The 14,304-nt window shown below is 37.2% G+C and overlaps 1 protein-coding gene across 5 annotated transcripts in view; it reads right to left on the bottom strand.

Moving 5' to 3' along the window:
• LOC146003848 (advillin-like) overlaps positions 1-14,304 on the bottom strand; it is a 143,306-nt gene that overhangs the window by 44,823 nt on the left and 84,179 nt on the right. For all 5 annotated transcript variants that reach the window (XM_083142310.1, XM_083142309.1, XM_083142308.1 and 2 more), the window contains exons 7-8: positions 11,876-12,129; positions 8,432-8,615 (exon numbers count right to left, since the gene is read on the bottom strand). In XM_083142310.1, coding sequence (XP_082998436.1) covers positions 8,432-8,615; positions 11,876-12,129 — 438 coding nt within the window. The remainder of the gene's footprint in view (positions 1-8,431; positions 8,616-11,875; positions 12,130-14,304) is intronic.

Below are 14,304 nucleotides of genomic sequence, written 5' to 3'. Positions count from 1 at the left end.
AATCACTCCAAATACCTAATCTGGACCCTCTGAACAATGCCATAGCCGAGGTTAAAGAAAAAATTGAGACACTTGAAAATTTTATGAACAACTTGCCATCTTCTGATGCTTTGAATGCAATAACTCGGAGTGTTGCAAATATTAAGCTGCAACTTGAAACATATGAAGATTTTGGAAAAATTCAAAGTTCCATAACCCATCTTGAAGGTACAATAGCAGCAGTGCAAAGTGATTTGGCAAATGTACTTGAATCCCGATTGCCTGGGATTGTAGATACCCTTGTCAGTGTCCAGCAACAAATCACAAAGCTTGAAAACCTCAACACTGAATCTGAACTGTCTCATTTTCATCACTTGATAGATGATATTCAAACAAAACTTGAGATTTTACAACAATCAACACCCTCTCAGGCAGATATAGCCCTGCTCCAAAATGCCATGCAAAATGTGGCTGATGCTTCTGAATTAAACAATGTGAAATTGGCACTTGAATTTTTACAAAATACAGTGTCAAATCTGCCTACATCACAGGAACTTAAAAATATTAAGAGAGCAGTGAATAGGATATTGAAATCAGAAGATATCAAGAATATCCAAGCAGAGATCAAACATCTCACACAGACAGTGGCCACTTTACCAACTAATCAACATATTAATGAATTGCATGCCCTATTTGAGGATATCAGAAGGCAGGTCCATGATCTTACAGCTCAAAATTCAAAATTGGCAGTTGTTGAAAATTTGCAACAAATTGTAGCTAATATCAAGCAGCAGCTAGGGACCATGGAATCCAATCAAGCAAATGCTCTGTCTGTTTTTGCCACCCAGCTACAAGAAATTGTGCAGCAATACAAAAAACTTGCTGTGGACATAAAAATCAAGCCAGGCCATGATGATGTTGTTAGGACCATCAATGAGCACCTTGAATCTGTAACAAGCAGATTGCTCACAGCAGAAAAGGAAATAACAGGCATAATCGAGAATCCAAAACATTCAGTAATTCTTGAATTGTACAGCATCCCCAACAAAGAATATGATTCTCCATTTACACCAGGAGGCAAAATATATATGCTGTCCCCTGCACAATTTTATTACCAGTTCTTTGTTGGGGGCACATTGAGACCAATCAAGATCAAATATTGGCTTCAACCACAGGCACACCACTACCCTACCTTATCAATAACAAATGCTGATAACAAAGTGAAAATCACCAGTGTAGAATTAGAGGATTTTACAGATCCCAATACATTAGAAACAGCCTATGTTGAAGATGATGGCTCTTTGGAATTTAAAATACAAATAGGGGACAAATTATATTTAGAAAATCCTGCAGTCTCAGCTGCTGAACACCCCATAGTTGCAATATTCTTGTTTACATATTATGTCTAGACAAATTATTGTTGATGAATTACACAGACAAGCCAGACATAATTTTAAGAGACTGCCAGTAGTCACAAAGGGCATAGATGATTTATGGCAGAGCGACTTGATTGAAATGTCAAGTGGACAGTTGAAAAACTTAGACAAAATCAACAAGGGCTACAAGTATCTACTCACTGTAATAGACACATTTTCAAAATTTGCCTGGGCTGTGCCACTCAAATCCAAGACTGGAAAATGTGTTACAGAAGCTTTTAGAACAATTATCAATCAGAGTGGAAGATCCCCGCGCTATTTGCAAACAGATAATGGCAAAGAATTTTATAATTCAGTGTTTCAACAATTTATTAAAAGCCAGGCAATACAACATTATTCGAGTTACAGTGATCTCAAGGCCTCAATTGTAGAGAGATTCAACAGAACCTTAAAAAATCTTATGTATAAACAATTTACACTTCAAGGTAATTATAAATGGATTAATATTCTTCCAGAACTTCTACATAAATATAACAACTCGGTCCATTCCACAATCAACATGAAACCCTCTGAAGTAACTTCATCTGATGAGCAAAAATTGATCAGTACTGTTTATTATCCTAAATATCAGCCAACAACAAGAAAGGCCAAATACAGGGTGGGTGATCAAGTAAGAATAAGCAAATATAAGCACTTATTCAAGAGAGGCTTTACAAGAAACTGGAGCACTGAATTATTTACAGTGGTTCAGGTTAAACCTGGGACCCTTAACACATATATAATAAAGGATCACCGAGGAGAAATTCTCAAAGGCAGGTTCTATGAACAAGAGCTCAGCAAAACTAAACAGCCTGACACATATCTCATAGAAAAAATCATCCGCAGAAAAGGCAACAAGTTATTTGTCAAATGGCTAGGACTTCCAGAACACAGCTGGATCGATGCAAACAAAATAATAATATGAGCACCTGGGATGTTATAAAAAGGCTGCCAGAACCTGAACAACAGAATAAGAGAAATGGCAACTTGCTACCTGATAATATTAGGTGTCTTATTGTTGGGCCATCTGCTTGTGGTAAAACTACACTAATGGTTGATAATTTTTTATTGGCACCCAACTGGTTAGACTGGAAAAACAGGCACTTGTATGTTTTTTCTAAGAGCTTGGAACAATTAAAATATCAGCAGCTGATGAAGCTATATGATGGATTGGATATTGCCACTTTTGAACCAGATGTTAAGCCACTTCATGAATGTCTCGATAATTCTGTTGTTGTGTTTGATGACATTATATTGGATAATCAAAACAAGGTTAGGAATTTTTTTACACAGGGCCGGCACAAAAACATTGATTGCTTCTACCTGGCACAGACTTTTTCAAAAATACCGAAGCAACTGATCCGAGACAACAGCAATTTTATATGTGTATTTCATCAAGACCATACCAACCTCAAACACATACATGATGAATATGTAGGTGGGGACCTGAGCTACAATGATTTTTCCAAGTTTTGCAGCAGGTGCTGGAACCAGGACAGTTATGGGTTTGTCACAATTGATATGACAAGAACACCTAACACTGGCAAATACAGAAATAAAATCAACAATTTTCTAGACATTGAAACATAATAAATAAACATGAAAAGGCCAATCATTGATGATCTTAAGTTAAGAGATTATCTTGTAAAAAGATTTAAGGGATGGAAATCAGAGAACCGAGGAATTTATGAAAAACACAAACAAACAGAACAGCCTGTAATTGATGCTATTAATAATTTAGGTAAGAATATCAAAACTGTTACAGAGCAGAATCAAAATTTGCTCACAGAGCTTGTACCTGTAGCTGCAAGGAACATATTAGATTATCCATTCACCCCACTTTCAAGTATTCATACACCTAGTCCTATTGCTCCTAGAAGAATTGAGGCTAGTCAGGATCCTATTGAATTGGGTCTTCTTGCTCAAAAATATTTAACCACACCTAAAGACAATAAAGATGAGGTTTTTGGCTTATATGCTGACACAGAGCTTGATGGCAGCATCATACATAGAATTGGCAATTTCAGAGTAACATTTATGGGAGATGATATAATTGTATATTCAGAATCTCGACTTGGAGAAAAAGGTGCTTTTGTTAAGTACACCGGCACGCCTGGATTGTGGGAATTGATGACTAGGAAAAGGCCTGGCAGCTATACAGATCAAGATTATGAGGATTACAAAGAAATATTAATAAAATCAGATGCTCTATACCAGAACAATGATCCCACACAAAAAAGAGTCAAGTCGAGCAGTGGGGCAAAATACAACAATTTAATCAAGCCCATATGGTCACAAATCAAGACTGGCAGTGGAATCAAACAATACAACACCCTGCCCAAAGAATTTGTCTGGGTTGATGATGTCAGGAAACTTGTAGATAGGTTATTGGTGATAGCTGGGGAGGAAAATGCTGGCAACAACAATTTTTACAATGAAAAGGTTGGAATTATGGACATGATAAGCACAAAATTGTCTAATTTTATAGTAAATGACACTAAGGGGATTGGATATCTTATAAAAATTATTAATACTCTACCCCCTAGATTCTGGAATATTTCTGAGGGTCGGGGCCTTGTTAATGACATTATAAACAAGCTGCCATTTGAACTACACATTCCAGGCTATCAATATTGTGGTCCAGGCACAAAACTGGATCATAGATTAAACAGAGGTGATCCTGGTGTTAATCCCTTAGATGCTGCTTGTAGAGACCATGATATTGCATACAACACACATTCTGATCTTGATAAGAGACATGTTGCAGACAAGAAATTAGAAGAGGCTGCATTTGGCAGATTTGTAAGCAAAGATGCTTCTTTGAGTGAAAAAATAGCAGCATTGGGAACCACCATAGCTATGAGCACCAAACAAAAATTGGGGTGGGGGTTGTGAATATGTATATAATAAACCTACAATGAAGGCCAAGGGTGTTATGTATCAAATACCTTATGCAGGTCTCAAATCTCTTAAAACTATTGACAGTCTTTTGACCAAAAAGCAGCGCAAGAAAAAAAATTCTTGTATTGCAAAGGGCCATGGAATGAAATTGTTACTTAGCACCCCCCCAATTAAAAAAATTACAGCAATCAAGAAAAAAATCACATGTGGGGGGATTTATATTTACCATCCCTGCTATCTTAGCTGCTCTCGGGGCTGTTGGGAGCTTGGCTGGGGGTTCAGCTGCCATAGCAAAAACAGTAATAGATGCCAAGAAAAATAGGGCAGAATTAGATGAGCAGAAGCGCCATAACCTGGCCATGGAGAAACAAGGCAAAGGTGTTAAGAGAGCCATGAATAAGTTTAAAAAAAACAAGAGCCGCTTACAAACCAAGATATTGAAGCTTTAATCAAGCCACTGGGCATCAAACATTTTAGAGGTGTGTACATGTCTGATTTTTTGCCAGAACAACCACTCAACAAAGAGTGTGGCATTGTTAATTTGGATGAGTACAAAAATCAGGGCACTCACTGGATTTGTTATCTTAAATATTTAAAAGATGAGGCATTTGTGTTTGATTCATTTGGAGGTGTTCCACCTGAAAATTTAATAAAATATCTAAAATCAGCTAATCTTTATTACAATAATGCCCGTGTTCAAAACTTCAGAGATGTTAATTGCGGACATTTGTGTTTGTTTGTTCTTAGATATATGTCTCAAATAAATAAACCATCAATTGAAGATTTTCAAAAAGCCTTGTGGTATCTGAAAAATCATGGGGGTATTTCATCTCACCAGCCAAAATTCAATATTGAAACTCAAATTGCATGATGACATTGTATATCCTAAAACAATAGCTCTCAGGGCATTTTATGGCATGTACCTAATTCCTAATATTACACACCACAACAACACAATTGCAGTAGGGGATGAAAAAATTGTCATCACTCCAGGGCAATATAATCTCTCCACACTAAATGCTCAATTACCCAGAGGTGTAGTTTTAACTCAAAATTCTGTCACTCACAGAGTAGAAATTGTATCTGCCACAGAAACAGTGAATCTGGGTACTATTGGAGAGCTGTTAGGATTTGAGAACAACACAAAACTTGAACCAGGCATCAAACACACTGCTATGAATATACCCAAATTCTTAGCCATAGAGACTCTGAATATTCACTGTAATGTGGCTGAAGGTATGATCACCAAATCAAATAGCATAGGCACCCACAAACAAACAGGCATTATTGCAACATTCAAACCTAATTCTGAATTCATGAAGCCCATCATCTACAATCCATCCCCAACATTATATTTTCCTGTGTGTCATAATAGAATAGATTACATTGAATTGATGGTCACTAATGAAAAAGAAGAATTGATTTTGCTGGAGCCACAACAACTGCAATCATAGAGATTAACATTTAAATAAAAATACATACAAGAAGAAAATGGAAAATATTGAGAGTTATGAGCTACAATCATTCCCCCCAAACAGGAGGACATTTGCAAATTGAAATCAACCCAACACAGAAATTGAGGTTGATCTTGATGTAGGGGATGGATTTATACACCCCCACAGAGCAGATCTATACATCAAATTTGATGTTGTAAAGCTCGATGGTACCGATTATCCGGCAAATTCAAATATAAGATTGGTAGATAATTTTGTGCCTCATCTGTTCTCTGAAATTGAGATCAGAAAGCATGGCGTTGTTATAAACAGAGTGGATTATCCCGGCATTACCTCCACAGCTTTGGCCACACTAAAATTATCCAAAACCGAGGCTTCATACTACAAAATCAGTGGATTTGAAGCTGGTGATAAGATATTATCTAAAAACCACACTGTACTGTTCCCTATGCGCCTGTTGCCAGGATTCTTCTCAGATTTCAAAGATATTATGTGGAAGGGTGGTTTAAGAATCACATTTAGAAGAGCTGCAAATGATAACAATGCCTTGATGAGGTACAGTGCAATAAACTCTACAGGGGAAGCTCTGCCCAATACCCTACCAGATGCAGGCAAATGCATTATTCAGACTATGGAGTTAAGAATCCCTGTTGTTGAGTACGAGGCCAGTTATGCTCTTAAATACAAAGCTGATATAATAAAAAATCCACAGGTTCCTCTGCAATTTTATACATATCAATGTGTACAGAAGCCCGCAACTGGTTCTTATTATGAATTTGATGCCACAAATTCATTCTCCAGCATACAATTTGACATGCCTGATTTTGTAGTGGTATTGTTTCAGACTGGGAGACACAACAATCAGGAAAAAAATTCAAGTAAATTTGATAACTGCAACATCAAGAACATATATCTTAAAAATGGCAGAAATGAGGTATTTCCCAGAGAAAATTACAATTTAGACATGTCCAAGAATGATTTCCTCAAATTATATGAGGCCTTTTCGGCTTTCAAGAGGGTCACTACAGGCAATACTGACATGTATTACACACCAGATGAATTCAAAGCACAGAGACCCATGTTTGTAATCAATGCTTCAAAAAGGAAACAAGTTGTGGTGAATGACAGGACAAACATTAAAATTATCTGTGAATTCCATGAGGCATTACCTGATGACACCATATGTAGTGTTATTCTCATAGGAGAAAAATCATATGTTTATGATGTAAGAAATGAGAGGGTCACAGAGCAATTCTAGAAGATATTTGCTCTATTATCCTGTTGTACAACACACAAACCTCAACTGTATATCAGCTAGCAGTGAATATCTTATGTGTGGGCAGTTGTATATATTTCAATCTTATACAGAACTCGAACCCAAAGCCTCTGATTACAAGGCCACAATATTAACACGTCTCCAAATAGAATATGCCCACATTTTACTAGGTTCTGAAGACCTTGATACAGACAAAATTGGATTTTGTTTCTGTCATAATATTTTCCAAGTCTTTGCCTAGGCTTATATTATCAGAACAGAATTGCTTTCAACATGAAGAGGGGCAGTTCATTGCCTCTATGTCAGAAAATGTGTATCTTTATCTCAATCTTTGTTACATTTTTACATGTTGCAGACATGTTACACGCACAGAAAGATTAATGGCCCCTTCAGTGAATCGCACAGAAAAATCCATTAATGTTCCGTTCTAGCGTGTAGATTTTATCTCTTGCGTGCCGGCAGGACATGGAGGCAATTAATTATGCCTACCCACTCTTCCTCTATTGTATTAAGCGGGTGGTTATAAAACATGAGAAAATAAGAAAATTAAGAAATTCAGTTTTTGTACAATATATTGTTGTAAAACATTTTTTACCAGGGTTTCAGATCTCGGGGCTATCAACTAGCAGTAATTATTCTCAAAATCTCACTTGTGGAGATATTATTTTGCCACATGTTTTCAATCTTAAATATTTTATCAGGACTCGAACCCCGAGCCTTTTGTTTACAAGGCAACAATATTATCATTTTGCCATCAGGGGAGGCTTCACATTTTATGAGGACTTAAACCCGAACCTCCATACCTGAAGAATTAGGGTATAAGCCCCTCTTGCCATTGTCTTAAGTATAGGTAAATCTATCTGTTGAGCCCTCGCCTTTTCTACACTAGAAATTCAGAATTTCTTAAAAATCAGAGCATATCACACCTGAAGAATTGGGGTATAGGCCTCTCTTGGCTTTGTTTTAAGTATGGGTAAATCAGATTATTCAATCAAATAGCCTCGCCTTTTCTACACTTAAAATTGGGTTTATAATACCACCAATCCCACTACTGGAATTACTTTTTGAACGCTCCTCGATGTATGGATGAAAAAAAAATTCTGTCCATGCAGCTGTAGTTATGGGAGCATGCACATCATCAAGAGCAGAGAAAATATTGGCATCCTCTTAAATTAATATTGTTCGCCAGGGCATGGGTGTGCTCACAAAACACTCATGCTCAGGTTGGGACTCGGTAGTGAGATTGCAAGTAAACGACTTAACATTCTCAGCCACCAAAGTGACTCAGTCCTAATGTATACACCATATCTCTGTTTATCTATCCATTTATTAAAAAAAAATATTAGCGAGTGGGCTTTTACAATACAATACAATTACTTCAAATAGAGAGTTCTAATTCTACTTACCGTCAAACGAGGAAGCCTTTCCCCCATTGAAGATGGCCATCTTTCCTCCAAAAATAGCCATGAAGTGGGTTGGTTCCTTTCCCTGAAGCACCCTCACTTGCACTGCAGCACCTCCCAACTCGTCATCCTTCTCAATAGTCTTCAGTGCAGCCGCACCTCTTTCATCCTGCGCTGAATGCAACCCCTGAAAAAAGTATTTACAAATTACTACTTTCATAAATTTAAATGGAGCTTACATGATAACTTCACATGATCTCTCAACATCTTCACGTTTCATGTAATAGAATTGCCCCAAACTCTTCCTCATGCTTACAAATACGAGGGGCGTTCAAGTCAATCGGGGACTTTCTTTCCCCCTAGGTTTAAATAGATGCCTAGGCTGGAGGTTTTGTATGCAGTAGGAACTGGCAACTGTGTGCTGTTACTGGTAGGCGGCGCTTATTTCCCGTGCTTCTACATAGACCGTTATTCAAGATGGCGGACAACAGTGTGAACGTCTACATGGAACAGCGCGTTGTGATGAAGTTTTTAGTGAACGAGGACAGAAAACCTGCTGAAATTTACAGACGACTTCAGTCTCAGTACGGTGATGAGACACTCTGTCTCAGTAAGACATTTGAATGGTGTAAGCGCTTCAAAGATGGCCGTATCTCTATTACTGATGATCCCGGTCATGGTGGATCACAGCCCACGGCAGTCATTCCTGGGAACATTCAGCGCGTGGAGCAGCTGATCCTGGACAATCGTCGCATAACCTGTCATGAAATTGCAAGTATCAATACTATACTATCAACAGTGAGTATTACTGCAGTGTTCTGCATGATGTGCTTAAGAGTTTACGGAAGAAACGTCCGGGTTTCATCACAAAGGGTGTTCTCTTTTTGCAAGACAATGCACGACAGCATACCGCTCAACACACATTCCAAACATTCCAGGAAATCGGCTGGGAGATATTACCACACCCCCTTATAGTCTTGACTTAGCGCCAAGTGATTTTCACCTGTTTGGACCCCTGAAGGAATTCCTTAGAGGAAAACATCTCAACACTGATGATGAAGTGAAGAATGCTGTCCGACAATGGTTCCACCTTAATGATAAATCTTTCTATGCCGAAGCATTCCAGGCGTTAGTTAAACGCTGGGATAAGTGTATAACTGTAGCAGGAGGTTATGAGGAAAAATAAATCCAGTTACCACACTTTGAAATTTTTTCTTCTATTTTTTTTTAAAAAAAATCCCCGTTTGACTTGAACGACCCTCGTATGTTAATAAAACATTGAAATGAAAAAGTTAACTGATTGGTCTAGAGATTGCCAATGTTGTCTGAAAATTACACATCAGAATTCTTAATATTACAATATTTAAACCAACTTTGCAATTTTGATTACAGAGAAAATTTTTATATAATTTTGACACTAGTATAGTGCTGTAATAAGAGAACCTAAAAAATATGCATAAATATATATATATATATATATTATTTTTAAGACTGAGCCTATACCAATGCGAATATATTGGTATCAGTATCTGAAAATATCAGTTGGCATTTATTTACCAATTCCAGCCGATAGTTTCATTGCATTGTTTTCACAAGATCCTCAAAAATTCCATGTGACAATTCAAACTTTCCATTCATTTTGCACCAATTTTTCTTGAAAAACTGGATTTGGCGATAACATGTATTTTAATATTCTGATGCAATTCTTGAATCTTTTTAAGCAAAATTCTTGTTAAATTGATGTACATAATTGATCAAAATTTTGAAAAACTTCAGGTATTGGTATCTGAATTGGTGAGAATTGATAAGATCGCTATTGGTATGGGTATCTGTTGAAAGTAGTATCGCACCCAAAAAATTTAAATCAACCAATTTAAATTTAAGTAGTATCAGCTCTACCCTAATTATTTTCAAGCACAATATTGTAATAATAATAATTTCAAATATCCTCTTCTCACAAATGTGAATTGAAAGAGAGGAATGATAGAGCAGAAAAAAGATGGAAGAATTCAAATATTCAAAATTTCATTCATTCAAAAATTCAATCGAGAAAGTTAAAGCATAACTTGCAACACATGTCATCATTTCACTAAGTAGCAAAACTTAGAAAAGTCAAGTTTTGGCAACTAACTTTTTTACTCAAGCTTTTACTCAACATCATGTGGTGAAAGCTTGAGTAAAAAAAGTTAGTAGTTTTGCTACTTAGCAGAAAAAGTGTTGACACTGTTACCTTGCCCCCGTGTCAGGGCAACAGTGTTTTCTTCCTTATTGAAATATTTATTAAAATGTTAATTAATTAGGTAATTACGTGTATAAAAATATGTATATGTGATAAGTGTATCTCAATTTATTATGCATTTTTAGGTTCGTATATTCCATGTAGCACTCTGTTCTTTCTTCCTGTCTCAAACGTTCAAGGTAAGGTGGGTGTCTTTAAAAAATTTTTAAAGAAGAGCCATTGGAAACAGACACCAACCAAACATATATAAACTCCCACATGAGAGTTAGGGGAGGTGGGCTGTTGGAACTGAGACTTGGAAGGGAGAGGCTGTTTTGCTTCGTGCTTCGGCCAGCTCGGATCGGAGGACAGATCTCCCACATCGGATGCTAAGAGATTGGATTGCCAGGCAAGCTAGTGCCTTGGTGACCAATTTACAGGTAAAAGGTAGTTTGTACTGGATGTTATTTTCAAGTAATTACAGTGCACCAGGCAGCCTAGTGTCTTGTCACCATGGAGTGTTGAGAAATGTACATGTCGGGCAACCTCGCACCTGTTAAAACGTTTCTTGGAGGTAACGCTACTCTACCTTGTGACAAGAGATTTCCAACATCAAAATTAGAGTTTTGGCCTGATAATTAGAGAAATGAACGTTCGGATACGACTTTTATATATTTAAATTTACGTTAATTAAACTTTAGAAAATACCCAAAAATTCTGTTTTATTTTTACAGTTGCTGGACAAGGTAATTTATCCCCCTGATGAAAAAGGTTTCGCAAAGGTTATCCGTTGTCTCTTGGAATTTGTAGTTAATTATATAATTATGTTGACTTGTTGCAACCTACGTGCTTTGTCGTACAAAGAATGAAAAATACCCCTAGACAAATCAGAGCCGATTACGAAGTGCACCGAACCTCGAGTGCGGAAGTAAAGTGTGTGTGTGTGTGGGGGGGGGGGGGGGGCAGGCAAGTAACAACACATAGCAGAAAGATAGGAGTGGTAGCACAACAGAGAAAGGTGGTGAGGCTTCAAACTATCCAGAGACTGAGAATGATGATGATGATTCCATGCTTTTTGTTGTGACATATGTTACTGCAAATAAAACTTTAATTGAATTAGTGCACTGACAAATATGAGTAGATCTAAACACTATTGTGCACGTTGACCCAAAGAAACATGTTTACAAATATTTAAAAACTAATTCTATCATTAATTTCAAACAACTTACCAGCCAATAGTATAGAATGTACTTTCCACTGCTTCCACCAACTGAATATGTATAGAGAACGACGTAGCAATCACCAGAGAAGAAGCGACCATGTTCTTGTGTAGGAACTGGCACCAGTTCGAAGTTCTCCACTCGCCATACTTCCTTCTGGCCGCTTCCGTCATCCACCATCTGGCTCTCGGCCGCCAACTTTGGCTGCTCATGGAGTGTCTCGGCATCGAATTTTGTCTGCACTGTGCGAGCAATCTTTGTGTCTGCAAAAATGGAAAAAATCTGTAAGATACTGTGCTGACATTTCATTTCCACAAATTAATACAGCTACAAACATAAGTGAAAAATGACCACGATATCTGAATACACAAGAAAAGGAAAATAATAGCATGTCAACATTTAATTGGCTTGCTGGTAAAAAGTACTTCACTAATTTCTGTATTGATAACTGTTTATGGGAAATGACTGCCTGCATCATGAATCCAATTTGTGTACACCCATAAGGAGGGGTAAAATTTACACAAGTGAATTTCAAATTATATTTTTTTATCTAAACCAATGAGTGCCTGAGCATCTGCTCACATCATCGAAGAGAAACATTTGATTAAAAAGAGAAGGGTTATAAAAAAAGTAACGGGAAACATAGATATGAAGGTTCATTGCAGAAGAACACTGGAATAAATTAAATAATGAAAATGGTAACATAGACCCACTATGGAATTTTCTTTTTCATAAGTGGAGTAAGCCACCACCATCTTTAAAATTTAATGTAACAGAAAACATCAAGAAACTCTGTGAAAGCAATGATGATTTTGAATTGCCTGATGATATTTGGGATTCATAATATTTTTTTAATAAAAATAATGTGATCAAAATTTTTCTGGAATAAAAATACAGTTATGTTGCTATATTACAACAATGTAACATTGACAACATCCATTGTATCAGCCCTGGCCCAAAACCATGGTAACAGTTGAAGTTTTTGCATGCGATGACGTGTGACCGGCCAAGTGAATGCATCACTTCAATGTGAAGTCACGTGAAATGACAAAACGACAGTGTTGCAGTATGCAGATATTAAACACCAGAACAAGAACAATATCAAGATGAGGATGTGTACTACAGGCTGTGGAAAAGGAGATGCGATAACCACTAACGCCGTCAAACGGTTGGGCGGGAACTTTACGTCACATACCATGAAGAAGTAATAGGATCTGAGCTGATTATGTCCTTTGCGATTAGTCCACTCAGAATTAGTTCACTTCATCAAATGATCTACTAAATCTCATCAATTTACGTTGTCGAATTCATTATTTGAGTTTTTTTTTGTTTAGGTTCAACATCTTCACCGAAGAGAAAATTATGCTCATTTCTTTGTTTTCCTTGACCCTGTACATCCAGGGTCAAGGAAGTCAGTAATAAGGTGTGTTATATACAGTGTACGTATAACTATACATTGACTTATATCTTCTCCAAATATGATGTATAAAGAAACAAACTGCCGGAGAACTAAGTGAGGTGAGTGTACAATTTTATATTACTATTATAGTGGAACCACAAGCAAAGAAACCTGCGCAGACTTGCGACTCCTGTGCACCGTTCTCCAGTGTGGAGGGGAGGGGAAGAGTGGAGCATGCTCTCTTATAGTCCGAGTTGAACGGAAGAGGAGGAAGGTTCTTTTTCTTGTGGTCGCTCTTGTAAGTAAGGGGAACTGTGATTGGCCATTCATCTAATTTATCACTTCTTCATCATCTCAATTGACTTAAATGGCCGGAAGAGCAAAGTAAATTTATCAAATATAAATTCAAACACATACCGTTTAATAAATAACCAAAATGGAATGAAAAGTTAGCAGTTTGTATTTTTATTGCTTTATGTGAATATGTAGGGAAAAAGCGAGAGAGAATTGTACACCAATGGCAAAGAAATGGTAGGCGAAGTATTTACCAGGATTATACTCCCTACATTCCTGCTCATAATAAAGAGTCGAAGGCATCTTGCTTAAGGATCTTTCTTCGATGTAAACCTAAAAGTTGACTTTTCAGATTACGTACATAATCTTCTGGGTTCTGCCCAGAATCTGCGCACTGCAGATTCTAGCATTAGCATGATTCACGTTAGCGTTTCCACACGAATCCAAAGCTCGGTGACCGAAGAATCCTATCCCGACTTCAGCAAGTGACTTGCCTACTTTTCTGGATCCCGAGCAGTCGGGAAATACCGAATGGTCATTTTAAAACGGTATTAATTCTTGACGTTTTCTACATTGCAAGTGTCTGGAACTTACCGGAAATCATTAGTTTTCATTACAGAAATGCTAAGAAAATCACTTAAGGTGAAAATGAGAATTTGAGATTTCCCGCCTAGTCGAGAAATTGCGAGTATTTCCTGTCCCGAATGTCGGGATTTAAAAAAATTCCCGTTCCAATCAATAATAT

The sequence above is a fragment of the Lepisma saccharinum genome, chromosome 20 (assembly GCF_977018435.1).
Source record: "Lepisma saccharinum chromosome 20, izLepSacc3.1, whole genome shotgun sequence".
In the NCBI taxonomy this organism is placed as follows: Eukaryota; Metazoa; Arthropoda; class Insecta; order Zygentoma; family Lepismatidae; genus Lepisma; species Lepisma saccharinum.
This window is presented reverse-complemented; position numbering and strand designations above follow the sequence as displayed.